This window comes from Chelonia mydas, chromosome 10 (genome assembly GCF_015237465.2).
Source record: "Chelonia mydas isolate rCheMyd1 chromosome 10, rCheMyd1.pri.v2, whole genome shotgun sequence".
Classification (NCBI taxonomy): Eukaryota; Metazoa; Chordata; order Testudines; family Cheloniidae; genus Chelonia; species Chelonia mydas.
Genome location: NC_051250.2, coordinates 30,399,707 through 30,421,301, shown reverse-complemented (window position 1 = coordinate 30,421,301; position 21,595 = coordinate 30,399,707). Strand labels below are relative to the sequence as shown.

General features: G+C 48.8%; 2 protein-coding genes across 6 annotated transcripts; one reads left to right on the top strand and one right to left on the bottom strand.

Annotated features, from left to right (window-relative positions):
* Positions 1-1,626: 1,626 nt before the first annotated feature.
* STUB1 (STIP1 homology and U-box containing protein 1) lies at positions 1,627-12,165 on the bottom strand. Of its 2 annotated transcripts, none has more exons than XM_037910384.2 (7): positions 11,935-12,165; positions 8,303-8,501; positions 7,832-7,997; positions 6,328-6,418; positions 5,061-5,117; positions 4,227-4,343; positions 1,627-2,757 (listed from the first exon to the last, which is right to left on the bottom strand). In XM_037910384.2, the coding sequence occupies exons 1-7, from the start codon at positions 12,163-12,165 to the stop codon at positions 2,632-2,634; spliced, it is 987 nt and encodes a 328-aa protein (XP_037766312.1). In that variant the 3' UTR covers positions 1,627-2,631. The 2 variants fall into 2 exon arrangements, with proteins under 2 accessions (XP_037766312.1, XP_037766313.1); XM_037910385.2 differs by lacking the exon at positions 11,935-12,165 and adding an exon at positions 11,855-11,871.
* Positions 11,631-19,014, top strand: LOC102947292 (hypothetical protein). 4 transcript variants are annotated; one of them, XM_037910391.2, is made up of 6 exons: positions 11,631-11,824; positions 13,296-13,459; positions 13,745-13,838; positions 15,545-15,704; positions 16,537-16,689; positions 18,498-19,014. In XM_037910391.2, the coding sequence occupies exons 2-6, from the start codon at positions 13,332-13,334 to the stop codon at positions 18,668-18,670; spliced, it is 708 nt and encodes a 235-aa protein (XP_037766319.1). In that variant the 5' UTR covers positions 11,631-11,824; positions 13,296-13,331; the 3' UTR covers positions 18,671-19,014. The 4 variants fall into 4 exon arrangements, with proteins under 4 accessions (XP_037766319.1, XP_037766318.1, XP_037766317.1 ...); XM_037910390.2 differs by lacking the exon at positions 11,631-11,824 and adding an exon at positions 12,197-12,323; XM_037910389.1 differs by lacking the exon at positions 11,631-11,824 and adding an exon at positions 12,249-12,360.
* Positions 19,015-21,595: the final 2,581 nt, after the last annotated feature.

Here is a 21,595-nt window from a genome sequence, read left to right as displayed (position 1 = left end):
TGTCCGACTGACTCTGGAAGCAGTCAAGACTGAACACTGGGACCTTGAAAACAAATCTGAACAAATGGTCTCCACGCAGGGCAAAGCACCTGCTTCCCTTCCTCTCTCAGTAATTGCTCTTGAGTTTGGAGAGGAGTTAGCCGAGAGAGGATGGCAAGAAAGATGAACTGGTTCGTAAAGTGCTACCGATGCACTCCATGAATAATTCATGGCTAGAAAGCCAGGCAGGTACTGACTCCTCCCCCGAGCCTGATGCAAGAATGAAAGGACACTGGATGGAATTAAAAAGATACCCCATTTACCAACAACAGGCAATCCTCTCCTTTGTAGCCTGTCACTAACCTGGAGAACTCTTTGCCACAGATATCAGCCAGAGAGCTCTTAGTATGACTGAAAAAAAATCACTGGGCACTTCAAAAGAAAAAAACAGAATCTACAGTTACATTAGCCAGGATAAAATGACAAAGGGCACCAGTCTTTCCACTTCAGAACACAGTACAATGATCACCAACTGAGATCAACAGAACAGCAAGGTACCCAGGGAACAGAGGAAATCTTGACTCAAAATAGGACAGCAGACTGGCTAGACGAGTGGTCTGCTGAGACATCGTTATATTCAAGTATCTTGATATGTATATCCTCCCTCAACAAAAGCTCTGTCTAATATGCTTGCCAGTGGCTAAGTGAGTAGGAGACTTAGACCCCAGTCTTCATAAAGGCCAGTTTCCTTTCCCTCCCCCAACTCCCTATAAATATCCTGGCAAATACCTGACCAGGTGGGCTAATGAGTTCAGCTAGAGATTCCTCCAACTGGCAGCAACACTGCTCCGCCACCTCCTCCTTCCTTGTGGGGAGGGACAGAGGCTACACCTTGACTGCCTTCTCCAGGGACGCACAAGAAGCTACAAGCATTTCTTTTACAATATGTAATAACCCACCCAACAAACAGGTTTTGCTTTGTATCAGTCTGAAAGCCCCTTCCTGGCCTTGAGCTTGCACAACAGAGCAAAGATACTGATGCTAGCAGCTTTGCGCCCTCACAGCTATAATCTGAGAAGCTTCGCACCCACAGAAAGGGGAGGAAACACCCCACAAAACATCAACACAGTAATTGCATCATGCACCAGAGGGTTTCTCCAAACCCTGAACTTCTCCAAAATATAAATCAGCGTTCTCCCTAGGAAAAATCTGATCTGAAGGGGACAGAACTTCAAGCAGCAACAGAACAGGTTCAGAAATCAACAAAGCAAAAACTAGACAGTGCTTCCTGTTAGAGAACAGGCCTGCCCATGTGATGCAATATGGCATAGATAACACGCAACAAAAAGAACACTTAGATCCCCCATGTGCAGACATTCACATGCGCCTTGCATGTGAAGATTGCAGCTACCCTCATCTTTAACATGGAGGTACAGCCTCTGGAGACTACAGGCCCAGCATGCCATGCTGCATCTTAATGCGAGCAGCTTACCTGCACTCCTTACTAAGAGAGATGTCATCTTCTGTGCAAGTGCTATTCACATGCCCTCCACTTCTGCTCCCATGTGCCACTGGGGGCTGCCTCTGCCCAGCCTCCACCAGCCTTTTCAAAGGAAAGATCCCTGCAGTCATGAAACATTCAGACTATTTAACACTTATTGCTGAAATATTTATTAACGTTGGCAAACTTCTGGAGAGCGCACTCATGAAGCCAGGCAGTCTGCAGGCCAATCAGACATCAAGACTTTTAACAACCAAAACGCTTTCGGCCGACTTTTTTTCTTTTTCTTTTTTTAAGGGTTTAATTAAAACAAATATGAACTTTGATCCAAGTGGTTAGCAGGGAACTACTGTCCCTGGGGCTGGAGAGTGGCCTCCCATGGGTCACGGCTTCCATCCTACAGGACAGTGGTTTCCCAGTACAATCTCACACACCAGTCAATGTCTGTATAATATATATTTCATTTCCCTCCCCCAGCAAGTGGCTATTTACAGGAAAACACAAAGAGAACTACACTGGACAGACAAGAGATGTAGGAAGAAAGAAACAAACTATGTACAGAGGGAGGGTGTGGAGAATGCAGTTCAGCATGGACAGCAGGAGAGCCCTTCCGAGCCAGCTCCTCACCATAGGCACAGCTCCCACATCGCCCCAGGAGCAGGGCTTGTGCTGTGGGGAAAGGGAGTCGGCAGATGTTTTTGTGGAGGAAGGTTTGAGGTGGGGTATGAAAAGCAGTGATGCTGGCTAGTACAGAGTAACACCGCTCTTCCAAAAGTGCTTCTGTGGGTTGCCTCCAGTGCTGGGTCCTCGACAGGTGCTCCCTCTCTGCCTGCCTAAGGCAATCTTGCTTCTGTCTATTATGCTGAGAAGTTACCAGGAGCCCAGGTGAGCAAGGAGATGGAAGGACCCTTCATGGCCCTGCTCAGTCAGTCTGGCCCAGCTGTGGTTTCTGGGAGATGAGATGATAATGCATTCTAGTCCAGCACTGCCAATGGATCTCTGGGCATCCAAGAGGGGGGAGAGAGAGAGAGAGACTGAAAGTGAGTAAGGCTTGGTGCCAGCCCAGCATGCTCAGAGAGCAGTCCATAGCAGAGTGCGCTGCCACAGCTGGGGCTGCGGTGAGGATCCAGAGAACTGTGCCCGCTCAGCCATCAGTACTCTTCTACCCAGCCATTTTCTGATATGAATGCATCTATCACCTCCTTCATAGCAAGGTTTGGGATCAGCTGGTCTTGGGTCAAAGGACTTCGGGTCACAGGGTCAAAGTGACCAACACGCTGAAAGGGAAAAGAGACCATAAGGAGGATGGAAACAGAGCAAAAACCTGAGTAACCAGCCTCTTACCCTGTTGCTGCATCTGCATCCCCTAGGCCTGCCAGAGACCTCCCAGCCAGTCAGTCAGTCTCGGTTCCCCGGTATAGCTAGCCCCATGTGCCCCCTTGCTACCTGAGGGATGCTCCCCACAGACAGGATGCCACAGCTGGACAATTTAATCTACACTGGAGACAGGAGGGGAAGAGACAAGACACTTCTTACTTTAGTGTGTTACTTATCCTAGCAGAAACATCTTTTCAGTCATAACCACAGCTGTGGGGGTTTCAGAAAAAGAACCACCACACACAACTGGGAGCAGGCTGGCAATCCGATGGCACGGAGCACACACAAAGGAGAGAGCTGAGATGTAACTTAGCTTAGCAATTTAACATTGCTCTGGGTGCACAGACCATCTTTATATTGGCCACTTCCTGAAGACAGGACACTGGGCTAGATGGACCTTTGGTATGACCCAGCATGGCCGTTCTTATGTTATAAATAGATCCAGTGACTAGTATTCAAGGCCCCCATCTAAACATAAGACTCCTCCGAATTCCTCCAAAACTAATGCCCTCTCACCACATCCCCCCCCCCGAAAAAGCCTGAGAGAACAGAGGCTTTACAGCATGCCCAGGAGGCCAGACTGGCTCAGTCAGGGCTGGAAAACCCTGGTCGTGAGGTGAGATCCAAAGTGGATGTAGCTTCGCTGAGAGTGCCTCGCCAGCAGCCCCGCAATTAAAGCAGGGGCTTGGTAGCTCGAACACTTCAGACATTCTCCATTGCCCTGGCACCATGCAAGGGAATGGCAGGTTGAGGTAACTGGGACTCAATCCATGCAAAACTTCACAAGATGAAGCATTCAATTCCGTAAGTGTGGCTCCTCTCACTGATGCCCCATCCTCTAAACAAAGATGGGCTAGGGGACAGAATGGAGCTCAAGCTTTAAAACAAGATACTTCAATATTTAATATTTGGGTGGTCTCTGAAACCCCACTGCTTTTTCTGCAGGCCCCACCCCTATCCCCAGGTAGATTTCTACATTGTTACCAGGGGCCGGGGCCCACTAACACACCACAGTGCTTGCAAGGGCTGCAGCTGCTCTAGGATGCGGGAGGAAGGAAACAGCACAGGGAAGCACCTGACCACTGAGAGTTTAGTCTGTGTCGCTCTTCCCCAGTATAGTCAGTTTCCAATCTTTGGGTGGGTTTTTCACCCCCCAAAGGGGGGTGCAAACTTACACAATCAGCCAGGGGGCCTCAGGTGCAGGCACAGCATCTGGAACTACATTAACTCATGTTTGGAGACTGATTTGATTTTAAGTTGCTATCTCCTAAAAATTGCCCTGGGTTTCTCTCCCTCACATGGGCACCCACACTCTTCCTTTCCTCCTGCCCTCCCACTCAGGTGCCCAACACTCTGGTTCTCCCATTACCTGAAGATGTTCTTCTATATCTTTCCTGTCGTAGGTAATCCCACTGGGTGTGATACAGGGCTCTCGCATCAGTTCAAAACTGATCTTCCCACAGAGGTAATCAGGGATGTCTCGCTTCTGACTCGAGAGAACAAAAGTTCAGTATTAGGGAGCCATCATATAACAGGACCATCTCCGGTCTAATGCAGCAAACCAATGAACAGGTGACCCAGGGACAGGACCTCAGCATGGGTGCAAGAAACACAGATTCCACTGCCAAGTCAGGCACACGATGGAGATCCCTGCACTGCATATCAGAAAACACAGCTGGGGAATGAGGGGGCATTGGTTTTTTCTCTCTCTCTCTCCCCACCCACAAACACACAGGCCATATTTGCACTCCAACTAACCATTAAATCCACCACCAGCTGAAGCTTCTACTATATGGTTTATATTCCATCCAGATAGATACCTGGCCTTCTCCACGGCTACCACATCCAGGAGAGCAGCTGACTGACAGTGAACAGTTCACAACCTTTTCTGCTATGAAATGCCCCATCTCCACCAGCCATTGCAGCTGGAGTCCCAAGCTCATCCTCAAATCTGGGGCGCCGTTCCCTCCCATGTGGCATCTGGCCTTCTGGTCCAGCTCTCATTTGAGAGAGACCTGGTACTCACGAGAGTTTTAAATTAGTCCAACAGCAGGGTGGTGGTGGGGAGAACAGGAAGGATGGGATAAGCCACCTTATCTTTGGCACCCCGAGCTAAGCCACCTTATCAGTCATGTTTGATGCCCTCCCTCTGCACACTCCTTCTCTGGTCACAGCTGCCACATCTATTTAAGCCCATCCTCACCTTCCTCTTCTCATCCACCTGAGAGAACAGCTCATCCATATCTGCTAGGTACTTGTCCTGAAAGAGAAATAACCCCTTTAATGGGAGGGGTGGGGAAAGGACCCTGCAGGACTTTGTTGCCTCTTCAACGTCTCTCAGGCTGCAGAGACTTTGGCACAAACACTGCAGCCATTGATGGGGAATTGTTCCCTCACCCACCCCAACAGCATGGGAGTCACTTGGCAGAACCACTTTTACAGACAACAAACTGGCTGGCTCACAGCAAAAGTTGATAAGGATCTTGGTCTCTCAAGGATCCTGAGGAACAGGATTTGGTGTGTCCCCTTGCCAGCCTCTATCTGCTGATTTCAGTGTCAGTCACATACAGGCAGGAATACATGTTCCGACCTGCTGAGTAGTTACTGCTCTACACTGCTGTACAAGAGACTTGGATTTAACTCTCAGACTCACTACCTAGACAACTGGGGCTGGCTATGTGTTGTTAGCAGTGTCAGCCATAACAGAGGGGATGGGAACAGTCTTGCATGTCAATCAGTAGTGGCTCATGTGGTTGATAAGGCAGCAGTGCTGACAGCTTCCAAAAAGAGTCAGTCTGATTTTGCCAGAAGAACATGGGCACAGGAATAAAGATCTTCACGGCTGTAAAGTGGGCATACAAAAAGCCCACTGTCCGCTTAATGCGCAGCAACTCTTTGTGGGTTGGGCACAGAATTTAGACAGTAAAAGCAACAACATTCAACTCATCTTTAACACCTACTGCAGGGCAGTAAGAGCGCCAGGAACAGTATGCACTCTGCTCACACAGAACCCCTCCATCATCCCCCATGGCCACCCCCACTTATTCTTCTGACTCATCACAGCACCCCTGAAAGTCAGGAAATTGCTACAAGCATGTCCCCTCTAGTCGTGCTCTAATAGGATGCTCCAGAATCCCCACAAAGCTTCTACTACGGTCTATTCCAACAACTATTCCCTCAGTGATGCTCTCCCTTGGTGCCTGATCCCTACTCAACTGCAATGAACCCAAAGCAGCACTGTTATCCTCCACAGCTCACGCAGGACTGACTACCATCTTCTGTGCTGGGACCCCAGCTGGACTGTGTTCATACCCCGCAGATCTGCTCCACAAGCAGGAGCTGTGGCGTGGTGGCCCTGGAGAAGAACATCCCCTTGGGCTTGCTGCTCACACCAAGTCGGGACACATGCCCAACACTACCCAGGAGGCCCAAATCCACACTGAGGGGATGGATTCATGAGGTTGCCTCACATGTTTGGCTTCAACGTTAGCCAGCTGGGCACGGCTCCGGCTCTCATCCACGTTCTCCTCTTGTTGTGTCCTTCGGTATTCATCCAGCTCCCTAGGGAAGAACCAGGGGGATAACTTTCTAACTATACGGATAGTTAAGCACTGGAACAGGTTATCTAGGGAGGTTGTGGAATCCCTGTCAGTGGAGGTTTGTACGAACAGGTTAGACAAACACCTGCTGGGATAGTCTAGGTTTACTTAGTCCTGCTTCAGCACAGGGGGCTGGACTTGACCTCTCAAGGTCCTTTCCAGCCCTACATTTCTATGATTACAGTCCAGAGCAAATGATCAGCAAAGGAACTGGAAATGCCACAATGGAGGAGAAGGAATGTTCAGCTCTGAACGAACACGCTCTTAATTTCCCTTTCTTCACCTTCTTAGTGCAAGGACTCTGGCTTTCCCAGAAAGCCAGATAAGCAGGGACTCTCCACCATTTCAATAGTGTGAGCTTCCTTAGGGCAGTGCCTTCTAAGTGCCAGGGTAAGCTCTGGTAGAAGGCCACTATCTTGTCACCAATTTCAGGGTACTGGGAAATGTTTACAAAAGCTTATCTTTTCCCCTCCTCCCTTCGCACATGGGAGGGTCATCCTGTGGGATTCTGCCCTTCCCTGCCTGAGACCAGTGTTGTCTGGGACACGGTCCCTCCCTTCTGCTTACACAGCTCTAGTGGTCTTCAAGATTCCCCTCATCCCTCCAGGCTGTGGAGAGGGCTTGTCTACCCTGTGCATTAATCCATTGTAGATGGGTGTAAATTCTAGTGCACACTAGAGTGTCATGCACTAACTGATCCATGTCGATCCTGCTAGCACACACTAGAACTTCCCTATTGCACATTAATGTAGTATTGTTTGAAATGGACAAATTTGAGAGCAACACAAATGGTAAAAGGTTTAGAAAACCTGACCTATGAGGAAAGGCTGAAAAAACTGGGCACGTTTAGTCTTGAGAAAAGTGACTTGAGTGAGGGAGGCTTTGATAACAGTCTTCAAATCTGCTAAGGACTGTTACAAAGAGAACTGTGATCAACTGTTCTTTGCATCCACTGTATGTAGGACAAGTAGTAATGAGCTTAATAGGTAGCAAGGGAGACTTAGAAAGTTTTTCCTAATATCTAACCTAACTATAAGAGTAGTTAAGCACTGAAATAGGCTTCCAAGGGAGGTTGTAGAATCTCCATTATTGGAGGTTTTTAAGAACAGGTTAGCTAAACACCTGTCAGGGAAGAACTAGGTTTACCTGGTCCTGCTTCAGGGCAGGAGGCTGGATTTGATGATGTATCAAGGTCCCTTCCCGTCCTACTTTTCTGTGATTCTATGACTAAGGTGCACTAAGGAACTTTAGTGGACACTAGCAGGGTTCACACAGGTCAGTTAGTGTGACTCCCTAGTGTGCACTACAATTCACACCCCACTAGTGTGGACTAATGCCAAGTGTAGAAAAGCTCAGAGATTTCTATCTGTATTACCTCTCCTTCTCAGCCATGATGAGTTTGGTTAGATAGGAGTGCAACTCATTTTCCTGGTTGATCCTTTTCTCTTCAATGTTGTTCCAGCGCTTCTTCTTGGCAATCCGCAGTGCACTTGGAATATCATCCCCAAAATTCAGTCGCTGTTCCTTGGCTAGGTTATAGGCTGGGGAGACAAGAAGTGCTCTCAAGGTTGGGGGCAGGGTGGAAGAAGCTGATGCTTTGCTAAATCTAGTTAGGAGGTATATCTAATAAGAGGTGGGATTTGGGACAGTGGATTATGGCTCCCACCTCCTTTGCTTTAGCCAGGTGAGTCTGGTTTTGCCCCTCTCCCTGAAGGAGGGAACAGTGAGAGACAACACCTGTGCCTTTGAGTGCTACATCCTGTTAATATTGGAGGTCCTGGCCACCTCTATAGGTTGGTGACAGCTTGTTCCAGGCCTGAACATTTAATAGGAAGACACTGCTCACCTCTCTGCAAGTTAGCGATGGCCTCATCATAGTTCTCCATCTCCATCTGGCACTGCCCCAGAAAGAAATGGGCCTTCACTGACTGGCTGTCTAGTTCCAGGGCACGCTTACAATCTGCCAGGGCCTTCTCATGTTGCTGCATCTTCAGGTAACACAAGGCTCGGTTGGTGTAGTATACTGCCACTAAGGGGTTCCGGTTCTGGAAGAAAAGTCAGACACATTAAAGGTCTGCCAAGGGTAACACAAAGCATATGAGACTTTCATAACTGCACATGGATGGGAAGGGACAGAACGGTTCAAGTCTTTTTCCTGCTCTTAGTATCTGTGAAATCTAAATATTACTGGATTGGTCCTCACTGTTCAGGTTGTTTGCTCAACGTAATACTAACAGTTACAAGCAGTGCTGAAGCATGCAAGCTCTGGACTGCTGTGCTCTAGTATTTAACCTGCTTGGCCTACTGCTCATTACCCTTTACAATATGGAGCCACAATTTAGGTACTAGGATGGAAATTAGCATTAAAAGCTTTCTATCTGGGCAGGCTACTGAATCCTGGCTCATGTTTCCAGAAGTGCAAATGCAGAATTCTGCTTTTCTCTCTCATTTAAGCCTTGACAAGGCCCACCAGGCAGGAACGTGCCTTTCCTTCACTGGGCCAGAGAAAAGATACACCACTGAGATGCTCCACAGACTCCTCATTATCCAGTAGACAAGGTGAGATAGAGTTCTAAAGCCCACACAGGATAGTTTTGCTCAGAAATCCTGCAAAGTATAGTTGGATCCAGAGGTTTGCTTTGTGGGAGAGACCTGATCCTTGACCTGAATTATTTTAAATTACATAAATATTTTGCGAGAGCCAGTCAGGCAGGAACTGTACGTGCTTCCCCTGCAGAGCTCTGCCAGTGCAATACAATCCTGACCTAATGCAGCCTCTGCTATCCCAAACCCTGTGCCTCCAAATAACAAACACCAGTGCACTTCTTGATCTGCTACACCATGGACAGTTCCAGTCCTGCCTAACCTCCTGCCAGTTCACCACATTCCTTAACACATGAGACCCTTGGTATTCTAGCTCTGGACCTCCACTTACTCTGCCAATGCACTACAGTCCTGACCTGCAGCACCGGCTATTCTAGTCCTGGGCCTCTGGCACAGCTCCATTGATGTATCTCAATCCCGACCCGTACCCTCTCCTAGCTACTCAAGTTTTGGATTTCTCCACTCTGCCGTGATTTGATGATGTGGACTAAGATCCACAGGGGACTCTGAAGAGACCAATACACATTTTCACTTGTGAGTGACTCAAGAAAATTTGAACCCAAGTCTCCAAAGACAAAAGGCTCTAGCTCTCAGACCACAACTTGTTCAGTAAATGGATACAAGTGATGTTAACCAGCATGTCCTCAGAGCTAAGTTATCACTCCTGTCTTTCTAAACAGGAGACAACAATGAAGAGTCTAAAGCTGTATAATCTTGGCCCATCATCTGTTTCTCAAAGGAATGTTTTGTACGTTGTTTACAAGTTCATCATCATGGACCCAACTAACAAGCTTTAGCAGTTACCATGAACCAGCAGGCAGGTTGATACACGAAAACACACTTAAAGAGCAGTACCAGGATAGGCAAACTAGGAAAACCATGAATGCTACATTGAGACATGCTAGATGGTGACAGTCACCCAAATCAAGAGTGTATTAAACATAGAATATCAGATTAAACAACACAGAGCAGAGGCGATTTGTTGAGGTGTGTGAGTAAATACAGAATAGACAGACTACACAAACTGGCTTTTGTAATGCTATGTTCCTAATGAAACAGAGGAAATACTTGACTCAGCTAAATACCAGGCGGGGCACAGAGACTATTCCAGACCTAGGAGAAAAGCATCCCCATCAGTAATCTCCTAACATTAGCAGCAAAGAGTGTTTAAAGAAATTTCCTTCAATCTCAAACTGTGCATCTCAGTCTGCAGAGTCTGAGAGAGAAAAAATCCCCTTGTGACAGGCATGATACAAGCAAAGAGTTTTATTCCCAAGACATATGCTTAGGAACACAAATCCCCAAGAGCCATGTCAGTATGAGCTCTAGATTATGGTTCTGATAGTAAACCTGGAATCTGGACCACATCAAAGGTTCAAGTGCTGCACTAGACAGAGCTCACAAGCACTGCAGTGCAGCATTATACAGAATGGGTCCTTTGGACGATATTTTAAACTAAGATCCTTCCTGCCCATAACTAGTGGATACTGAAGTAGAAACTAAGGCCCTATCAATAAATACTTCAATTATAGGGCTAAAGGTCCCATATAGTACATTGTGGAGAGACTAGAAGATAAACAGTGTCCTGTCCAAACCCTTTCAGCATCATAAATTCCAACATCCCCAGCTGTTTGCCTTTACTGCCATTAAAAGAAAAGGAGTACTTGTGGCACCTTAGAGACTAACAAATTTATTTGAGCATAAGCTTTTGTGTGCTACGGCTCACTTCATCGAGCTGTAGCTCACAAAAGCTTATGCTCAAATAAATTTGTTAGTCTCTAAGGTGCCACAAGTACTCCTTTTCTTTTTGCGGATACAGACTAACACGGCTGCTACTCTGAAACCTGTTTACTGCCATTGCCACTAACAAGTCTCAACTCACCTTTTTGTAAAAGATTGATATCCCAAGTCTGACCAGCCAAGATCAGCATCCCAAGCAGAGCAATAACTGGAATGCTAAAAAACATTGTCTGGGCCTAAATCCATAGGGTGTGTACACCTGAGTGTGAAACGTTTTTCCAGGCCTCCTGTTCCCAAGGGGCTCTTGTTACCAACACAGCACTGAAGGAGGGACTAGGCCTCCAAAGAAGCAGGGACCTTAGCCTAAATTCTTCCCAAGCAGCGTGGGGTGGGGTGTGTGCACCCGTGTGTTTTCAAGCAGGAACTGAGTCCTGCAGTACTGCCTTTCCAGGGGGACACAATGGATACTGGCCTCTGCCTCAAACAGCTCAGCCCCAATGTGTGAACTGGCCCTCACCCTACACAGCTCAGCTCTACCTCCCCCAAATAACTCAGCTCTGTCCCCAGCAGTGTGTGCCAGCCTCTCCCCCCAGACAGCTAAGCTCTATCTCTCCGCCCCCCACAGCGTGTGCCAGCCTCTCCCCCCAGACAGCTCAGCTCTATCTCCCCGCCCCCCGCAGTGGGTGCCAGCCCCTCCCCCCAGACCGCTCGGCTCGGCCCCCCGCAGTGGGTGCCAGCCCCTCCCCCCAGACAGCTCGGCTCGGCCCCCCGCAGTGGGTGCCAGCCCCTCCCCCCAGACCGCTCGGCTCGGCCCCCCGCAGTGGGTGCCAGCCCCTCCCCCCAGACAGCTCGGCGCGGCCCCCCGCAGTGGGTGCCAGCCCCTCCCCCCAGACAGCTCGGCGCGGCCCCCCGCAGTGGGTGCCAGCCCCTCCCCCCAGACAGCTCGGCGCGGCCCCCCTACCCCCCTTGGGTTCCGGCCCCTCCTCCCCAGCTCCCCACATGCCCCCCAGCCAGGCTGTAACAGGTAATTCGCAGTATCCCCCCCGGCTCCCACCTAGGCCTCAGCTTGGTCCTGTAGGCCGCACGGCTCCCCCGTCCCTCCAGCCCACGTTAGGCCCCCAGGCCCGCACTCACGATGGCCCGGCCGTAGCAGGCGGCCGCCTCGGGGTACTTGCGGCTGACGAAGAGCCGGTTGCCCTGCTCCTTGTGCTCCTGGGCGCTGTGGCTCTTCTCGGGGCTGCCCCCGCCCGGGCCGCCCCCGAGCCCGGCCGCCGCGCTGCCGCGGGGCCCCCCGCACGGCCCCCCGCCGCCGGGGCCGCCCCCCAGCCCCAGGCCGCCGCTCTCCTTCTCCTCCTTCCCCTTCATGCCGCAGCGCAGCGCAGCGCTCCCCTGCGGGGCCCGGCCGGATCCCTGCGGCCTCGCACTGCGACAGCCCGGCCGGCCCTGCCCGAGCCCGCCTCCGCCCCGCCCGCAGCCAGCGGGACTTCCGGCGGGGCGGGGCGGGGCCGGGCCGGGCCGGGCAGGTGAGAGGGAGACGGAGTCGGTGCTGGGGGAGGCAGAGTGAGGGAGCGATGGGGGAAGTGGGGGGGGTCAGGAGGCTGGAGTGGGGGGCTGGGAGAGGGAGGGAGGAGTGGGAGGATCGGGCGGATGGACGGGGGGGTCAGGGCTGAGGGGGGTCAGGAGGCTGGAGTGGGGGGGCTGGGAGAGGGATGGAGCTACGGGGATAATGGGGGGAGGGAGGATCAGGAAGATGACTTGGGGAGGTTAGGGCTGAGGGGGCTGGGAGAGTTAGGGAGCTGAGGATGGGGTGGGGAGATAGAGTGGGGGTCAGGGGGCTGAAGGGTGGGGCTAGGAGGGTCAGGGCTGAGGGAGGCAGGGGTGGGAGGAAGGGGCTGGGAGGGTCAGGAGGATGGAGTGGGGGAAGGTCAGGGCTGGGAGAGTTAGGGAGCTGAGGAGGATGGGGTGGGAGATAGAGTAGGGGTTAGGGGGCTGAAGGGTGGGGCTAGGAGGGTCAGGGCTGAGGGGTCTGTGAGGGTTCAGGGGGCTGGAATGGGGGGCTTGGAGGAGGCCTGGGAGGGTCAGGAAGCTGAGGCTGTTGGAGTGGGGCCAGGGAGATGGAGTAGGGGGCTGGGTGGTAAAAGCAGGCACAGAGCGCTGCACGGAAATAAAGACCAGCACAGCGAGGGGCTAGTCGGGCAAGGAGAGCTGCAGCTTTCTGGGGTGGAGGGAGAGCCAGGCTTAGAGGCAGCGCTTTGAGGGGGGCCATAAGGACCAAAGGTGCTAAGAGGTAGAGAGGCCTGCTGGAGAACAGGGTGGGGTGAAGGACTGGGAGTAGAGAGAGAAGAGAGAATGCTGACAGGGCAAGTAGAAGGTGAATGATGCAAGGAAGGGTTTGGGGTTTGCAGGGAGGGGAGTTAAGTATCAGCATTTTCTCCCCCCAAGGTCTCTGCTCTGTAGTTCCACCAGCATCAAGTCTGTTTGTCCTCCTCTTTTAGATGTTCTTTGTCCTCAGTGTCCTGGAACCCTGAAACATGCCATTAAGTGGAGGGCTGTATGGTTGTGAAGACCCCACCTACTGGAAGACAGTGTTTGATGTCTACTGGGATGTACTCAAAGCCAAAGGAGGCAAGAAGAAAAACCTTTCTGAGCTGGATAAATGGTAAACCCTCCAGCATTTAACGTGGTTTCTTTTCTGAAGCATTGGTCTGTCAAGGAACACCACCTTGTCACCTGTTGAGGAGGCATACAGCTATGAGTCCTGTCCATAGCAGCCTCTTTCAGTGTGAAATCCCTGCCAACTGTTTTTAGTAGCAGCTGGGTCTTCAATAGTATGAGCTTCCTCACAGCAGTGCCCGCTCAGTACCAGCTGCAACTCCAGCAGCATGAACAGGTAGGTTCAAGAATATATTTTGACTCCTTGTCTGCCAATGGGTCTTTGTTTCAGGTATCAGGAGGAGCTGCCAGGTGCTATTGCAGGAAGGAAAGAAAAATATCTGACACAGGCTGAAGTGGTGAAACTGATGGAATGGAAACTTGCTGTAAGTAGGTTTCCCCAGATGAATTGCTACATGTAACAGCTCAGCCATATAATCAAAGTGTGTGTATAGTGGCAGGGAAGGTCTAAGGCTACATTACAGCTTAAGTCGACATAAATAATATTGCTCAAGTGTGTGAATTAGCCATCCCCTTGAACAACATAATTTATGCCAATTTAAGCACCAGTGTGGAGAGCGCTGTGTCAGTGAGAAGGCTGCTACTGCTACTTGCAGGGGTTGGGGTAATTAGACTGATGATCCATAGAGTGACTATATTAGAGATCTTACAGTGGGGCAGCTGCAGCGGTGCTGCTGTAAACTCTCTAGTGTAGGCAAAGGCTCAGAGCCTTGGGGTCTATAACATTTTCAATTGCTGGTGGTTTGGAACTCTGCTGGTTATATTTACTTTTTTTTTTAACCTGTGTGATAAGAGTCTGATGTTGCCAGTCTTAAAGCCTCTGAAGTTAATATCTATTTAATTCTGTTATTAATATTTTTAAGGTACTGCAGTCAAGGAAAACAATCCAGCCAAATCCTCCGGTCTGTCTGAACCATGCTTGATGCACAACTGTGGGAGGAGCAATGGTGTCTTTATGCTACCTTTGTGGCTCCTGGCTCCTTAATTGAGGGGTTATTGTAGCCCCCCAACACAACTTATAGAAGCCTCAGGCTTGCTGTAAATTGCAGTCAGCTGCCATAGCCCCAAGGGATTTTCCCAGCAGTCAGGGATCACAGGGGCATATGGCTTTTCTGCCACATGCAGGTGCCCAGGCTATGACCTCTACATAGGATCCTATAATGGGGATGGCATAGAGCCCCTATGCCAGGTAGCAGCCGCCTCACCTTCTGAGACTGAGGATTTGGCCCCTTATTTAAAAGTTTATCCTCTGTTTGCATTAATAACAACACCACCTTAGAATATCAGAGCAGGAATATTTTTAAACAAATAGCATACCTTGAATTTAACTTTTTGCATTTCACATAGCTTGGTAAGTTTCTTCTGACTAGCACAACAGAGCTGTGTGTGGCTTTCGCAACAATAGGGGAATTATTCTTCAGTCACTTATTTATGAAACATTAATACAGTACACAACTCTTTACAAACAAGGAGGTAGGATCCCTGCTGCATAATAATCAAATTAAATTATCATGGGCTGTTGACTCACAGGAAGAGGGTGGTTAGTCCAAGTATAATGGACAGGGTGGAAAAGTCAAAGGGAGTATTTAGGAGAGAGGAGCAGGAGGATTTAAAAGGAGAATGCCCAAACAGAGCCTCAGTTCTGAGCCTCAGCTCACTTGGCATTCTCCTTTTAAATACTCACACAGCTTTTTCATTTTCTGGACAATGCTTGAGGATAAAGATCCCCACCTGAGGTGTCTTCCCTCCAATCACAAAACATCTCAACCTGGAGAATGCCAGGAAGGGCTGTGCCTCTGGATCACTAGTGGCCCACAGACCATAGCTTGGGAACCTCTGCTAAAAAGAAATATCTCTGGAAGGACTCATTATACTTTTCCCATGTGTTGGAATGGAACTCATGGCCCCACAGTATTGAATCTCTTATTATAAAGGCCACTTTTAATTGCTGGTGCCCATAAAGTATAGACTTTTTTCTGTAGCAATGAGCTGTACTCACTTGTAGAGCAAAGAAGCTGAGCCCCTCAGGTTGGGATGTCCTTACCATGCTCTACTCTCTCCTCCCATCTAGCGGGGAAAGTTTCGTCCTCGTCTGCAGCAGCTGGTGGCCACTAACTCCAGTGAAACGGTGGAGATCTGTACAAGGAAAGCTTTCCAGCTCCTTCCAGACGTGGCAGCTGCCATCACTGAGCTGAGCCAGCTAAAGGCTGTGGGACCAGCCACAGCTTCGGGTAAGGAGTTGTGGGAGGGAGGGGATAAATCCAAGAGGGCCAGGGCCTGGCTATACCGTTAGCTAAGACATGGGAAGATTGTTCAGATTTTCCACAGCACTGTGGAAATAGCACCACCCAAATGGTGCTAGTTAGAGTGGGATCTGAAATGCTGATCTTTCATGGATGATAAACACTTCTGGGAGACAGTATTGGCCCTACAACTGAGCACTGGGGAAAGGAGAGGGGAAGCACCTACATCTGCAACCTGGTCTCAGTTCTTCCCAATCCAGCAAGTAGCCAAACTTGTTTCCAATGGCCAGTTCTTAGAGAGAAGACCTTCACATGTGCTTAGTGCTGTGGCTGGCAGAAGCAGCCAATCAAAGGCATCTGGACTTGCATGGGATGGCGCCTGCATGTGAAGGTGTGGCTAGGTCTCTGGCTCAGATTGAGAGAGAGAGAGTGTGAGTGTATGTGTGTGTGTGTAAAAAGCAGGGGCACATTCACACGTGGGGGAATTAGAGACTGGCTCAAACTGGAAAATTGTAATCCTTATTTCAATCCCCCTCTCCTCTCAAATTCTAGACTGTTCAATCACCCAGGGTTTTGGTTCAGTCACATCTCTGCTGGGAATACAGGTGCAGACACATACTTTTGGGTTCAGTTTCCATGATGTGTTCTGGAAGGTGGGATCCCGAGTCAGGCATTTTGAGAGCCAGAACAGGGTGGGGAAAGCTGCAGGTTTCTCCAAGACACTGGGCAATCACTGTCACGCAGGCTGCCCCATGTCGTCTCTTCCTACCCCCAACCCCTTCCTTTTCTCTGCTCAGACCCTTATACTCTTCCCACTTAGCAATTCTAGCTGCAGGAGCCCCAGAGGCTGTGGCATTTATGGCAGATGAAGCAATGGAGTCCATCCCTGGTCTCACCCCAATTCGGTATACCCTCAAGCACTACATCCTCTACCTGGGCAAGATCCAGCTCTGTGTCAAGAAACTAAACCAAGGTAAGGGTAGGTGGGGTCACTGCCACAGACCTCACAGTGGGTAGGGGAGGGAGGATTGTATCTCTCTGCTTTAGTTAAGGGTTTATGGTCTGAATTTCAGAAATTATTTGAATTGCAATGAACCCTTTTAATGCTTACAGTAAGGTTGTCATTATGATACAAGAAAACAGTTGTTAGCACAAATGACTGGGAGTCAGGACCCTGGATTCTATTCTTGTCTCCGCCATTGATTGCATGGCCTTAGCTGAATCACATAGGCCTGGAGCCTCAAAAGGTATTTAAGCACTTAACTCCCATCAATGGGAGTTAAGCTCTTAAATACCTTTGAGGATCTGGGCCCTAGTTTCTCTGTGCTTCAGCTTCCCCCATCTGTAAAATGAAAGTAACATTTACTCACCTCTGCCTAGTGCATTGAGATCCTCATCTGAAAGTTGCTGTAAGTACAACATTGTTGATATCTGGTGTTTCTGCCTCAAGTGATTAATTGAAAAGCAAACTAATTGGTAGTCAAATTCAGGAAACAGAATTTCCTGGTTTCTTCGATCTGAACCTTGCAGTCACTGTAGAGCCACTCTCGTTAGAGCCTGTATTGAAACAGGTTTCAGAGTGGTAGCCGTGTTAGTCTGTATCAGCAAGAACAGCGAGGAGTCTTTGTGGCACCTTAGAGACTAACACATTTGTTTGGGCATAAGCTTTCCTGGGCTAGAACCCACTTCCTCGGATGCACGGAGTGAAAATACAGGAGCAGGTATAAATACATGAAAGGATGGGGGGTTGCTTTACCAAGTGTGAGGTCAGTCTAACGAGATAAATCAATTAACAGCAGGATACCAAGGGAGGAAAAATAACTTTTGAAGTGGTAAGAGTGGCAATTTCTCCCTACTGTTACTCACACCTTCTTGTCAACTGCCACTCTTACTCCTTCAAAAGTTATTTTTCCTCCCTTGGTATCCTGCTGTTAATTGATTTCTCGTTAGACTGACCTCACACTTGGTAAAGCAACCCCCCATCCTTTCATGTATTTATACCTGCTCCTGTATTTTCACTCCGTGCATCCGAGGAAGTGGGTTCTAGCCCAGGAAAGCTTATGCCCAAATAAATGTGTTAGTCTGTAAGGTGCCACAAGGACTCCTCATTGTTTTTGTATTGAAACGGCTGCTCTGCAAGATTTCCCTTATTAACCTTTCCTAGCCTTCTGTGCCCACCATGAATTTGCATTGCCTTTTCATTCTCCCTTCAATTTTTGCTTGACATTGTGGTCAGCTCCATCTCCCTTCCCTGCTCCCTGCACTGTCTCTTCCTTCTGGATTTCCAAAGATTTCATTGTGGCAATGATTTTGTCCACTAAGTTTTCCTGCCCAGCTGTACTATATAACCATAGCAGCAGTAGGGCGATTGTAGGCCAGGATTGCGGAGATGCTCTCCTGCCCCAGCCCACGTGCACATCAATGAAACAGCAGCAGCTTTTGATCTTTCCCTCCCTCCCAGTCTGGTATGACTGACATTCTCCACTCAGAAGAGGCTCAGAACTGAAATAGCAGGAGGGATGTTTGCAGGGCCGGAGTGAGGTATTGCCAAAGTTGGGTGGCAGCCCAGGAGAGATGCTGCAGATCTGGATCAATGTGCATTGGCAGAGCAGTGTGAGGGAAGTCTCTCATTCTAATCTGTACTATCAGCCTTTCACTTTACTGGGCCACATATCTTACCAAAAATTCATTTGGGAGATGGGGGAGACAGGGTAGGAATCAATCTACATCTGGTTCCTCTACTGATTCAGAGTTTAATTGCTCCCTTCTGATCTTTTCTAGTGGATACAGAGAAAGTATGGACTCCTCATCGTGTGGAGATGTGTCTCTGGGCCTGGGCCATGGCACAGAAATTGTGTCCTTCACTGCTGCAGACTCTCAGCTTAGGAGGAGAGAAGGCAGCTGATGAGGCAGATGAGGATGTGAGACCCACAAAGAAAAGGAAAACCAGGTGAAAACATTATCAGCCAGGAACCTAACAAGCGTCACTCAGTGTTTGCTGCCTGTTATCCAATGCACAGTTCAACTAAATGCCAAAGCTGGACTCCCTGGGAATCCAAATATTGCCCTTTTTCTGGGGTCATTCAGGGAATGGGTCAAATTGATCGGGTGTGGGAAGAAATAAAGGGAAGCTCTTCTGTTTGAATCACTCCCCAGTTGGAGCCAAAGCTGATCTTTCAAACAGAGCCCTATCCTGTAGGTTATATTTCTGAGACCCTAACTCCTCCAGCTCTCTGCTTGGTGTGTGCACTGATTTTTACAATAATTCCTTAATAAACTTTTGATGGTTTTCATAGTACCACATAGTTGGTGTTTGCTTGGTTTCCAATAGGATAATGAGGTGCCAACAGGAAGTGCCCTCTCACACTGTACCTCTCTTTTCAGAGTAGCAGCCGTGTTAGTCTGTATTCGCAAAAAGAAAAGGAGGACTTGTGGCACCTTAGAGACTAACAAATTTATTGGAGCATAAGCTTTCGTGAGCTACAGCTAACTTCATCGAATGCATTCAGTGGAAAATACAGTGGGGAGATTTATATACATAGAGAACATGAAACAATGGGTGTTACAATACACACTGTAAGGAGAGTGATCACTTAAGGTGAGCTATTACCAGCAGGAGAGGGGCGGGGGGAAGAAACCTTTTGTAGTGATAATCAAGGTGGGCTGTTTCCAGCAGTTGACAAGAATGTCTGAGGAACAGTGGGGGCTGGAATAAACATGGGGAAATAGTTTTACTTTGTGTAATGACACATCCACTCCCAGTCTCTATTCAAGCCTAAGTTAATTGTCTCCAGTTTGCCAATTAATTCCAATTCAGCAATCTCTCACTGGAGTCTGTTTTTGAAGTTTTTTTGTTGAAGTATTGCCACTTTTAGGTCTGTAAATCGAGTGACCAGAGAGATTGAAGTGTTCACCACCTGGTTTTTGAATGTTATAATTCTTGACGTCTAATTTGTGTCTATTTATTCTTTTACGTAGAGACTGTCCAGTTTGACCAATGTACATGGCAGAGGGGCATTGCTGGCACACGATGGCATATATCACATTGGTAGATGTGCAGGTGAACGAGCCTCTGATCGTGTGGCTGATGTGATTAGGCCCTATGATGATGTCCCCTGAATAGATGTGTGGACACAGCTGGCAACAGGCTTTGTTGCAAGGATAGGTTCTTGGGTTAGTGGTTCTGTTGTGTGGTGTGTGGTTGCTGGTGAGTATTTGCTTCAGTTTGGGGGGCTGTCTGTAGGCAAGGACTGGCCTGTCTCCCAAGATCTGTGAGAGTGATGGGTCATCCTTCGGGATAGGTTGTAGATCCTTGATGTTGCGTTGGAGAGGTTTTAGTTGGGGGCTGAAAGTGATGGCTCGTGACGTTCTGTTATTTTCTTTGTTGGGCCTGTCCTGTAGTAGGTGACTTCTGGGTACTCTTCTGGCTCTGTCAATCTGTTTCTTCACTTTAGCAGGTGGGTATTGTAGTTGTAAGAATGCTTGATAGAGATCTTGTGGGTGTTTGTCTCTGTCTGAGGGGTTGGAGCAAATGCGGTTGTATCGCAGAGCTTGGCTGTAGACAATGGATCGTGTGGTGTGGTCTGGATGAAAGCTGGAGGCATGTAGGTAGGAATAGCGGTCAGTAGGTTTCCAGGATAGGGTGGTGTTTATGTGACCATCGCTTATTAGCACCATAGTGTCCAGGAAGTGGATCTCTTGTGGGGACTGGTCCAGGCTGAGGTTGATGGTGGGATGGAAATTGTATCTCTCTTGTCACATCTCACCTACCTGCTAAACATGAACGGATCTTTCAGGATGCCATCCTGTCCCCAGCTCTGGCTTCCTGCACTATTTACCTCCTTCATCTCCAATAAACCCATTGATTGAAGATTCCTCCAACTGGATCATCAGAATTCTTCCATCAGAATAGCTGCATGTCATGATCATTAACAGAGCTAGTAATGTGCTCAGCTGTGAACAATAGTCAGACATCATGAAAGTCTCTGCTCTGGAGAGCTTATGCTCTGCATGACCAACAAGATGCATTGGGACATCCAGAGAGAAAGTCACCATGGGTTTTATTTCCCCCTTCCTTCTGTTCCTCTCCCAGTCTATTCAGTTTTTCCATGGGTACACCCTACAGAAGAGGGGTGTCTTTAGTAGGGACTTGAAAGGGGACTGGAGACCTGACAGATGGGAATCAGGAGATCATTCCAGGCATAGGAGGCATCATGAACGAAAGCAAAAAAAGAAAGGATGAGGCTAACACTGTTGACGTAATGGGCATGACTGCACATTCCAGGCGCTGAAGCATATTGGCAGTGTACTGGAATAAAGAGGTGCTGCAGGTCAGGCCCTTGGCACATTGTCAAAGCTGTGGGCACTCCAGGATTGGAAAACCCCAGGAGGGTGGGGTGCAGTGCAAGCATGGGGAGTCCCCAAGACTAGGATATGAAGGGTTGCTGCTGCAGATAAGGAGTGAGGTGCAATGTCTGGTTTATGTGTATCTTCCCCCTTCCTAGCACATCTGTGGATGACTCTTGGGGCAATCCATGTTTTGTACCCCATGGATGAAACAAAGATGAAGGTTGTATGTGGTCAAACTGTCTTTCAGTGGCTCAGGAGAGTATATCAACATCAACCTCAGGGCAGCCTGTTAAGAACCAGAACACAAACCCCAAACTGGTTGAGAGTTCTACTTAGATTTCACCACCAATTATCAAGTGTAAATTCATCATGCATTATAACTGCCTTGTCACAGCCAGTCACCTTGGGTACTCCAATCTGTTTTGCCACCCAGGTAAGTCTACCTTTGTGATAGATGATCCCTTATACCAAGAATCACAGCAATATTCAGGTTACTTCAAATCCCAAAGGACAAGTCACTTACCCCCAGA

Bases quoted from the DNA above. Each gene is read 5' to 3' on its own strand.
- STUB1 (XM_037910384.2), bottom strand. From the start codon at position 12,165: ATGAAGGGGAAGGAGGAGAAGGAGAGCGGCGGCCTGGGGCTGGGGGGC. The intron at 7,998-8,302 runs GTGAGCAGTGTC...TTGTCTCCCCAG, and splicing joins CATCGCTAACTTGCAGAGAG to CCTATAACCTAGCCAAGGAA. The intron at 4,344-5,060 runs GTGAGGATGGGC...CTCTCGAGTCAG, and splicing joins AGGTGGATGAGAAGAGGAAG to AAGCGAGACATCCCTGATTA.
- LOC102947292 (XM_037910391.2), top strand. From the start codon at position 13,332: ATGCCATTAAGTGGAGGGCTGTATGGTTGTGAAGACCCCACCTACTGG. The intron at 13,460-13,744 runs GTAAACCCTCCA...TCTTTGTTTCAG, and splicing joins CTTTCTGAGCTGGATAAATG to GTATCAGGAGGAGCTGCCAG. The intron at 15,705-16,536 runs GTAAGGAGTTGT...CTTCCCACTTAG, and splicing joins GGGACCAGCCACAGCTTCGG to CAATTCTAGCTGCAGGAGCC.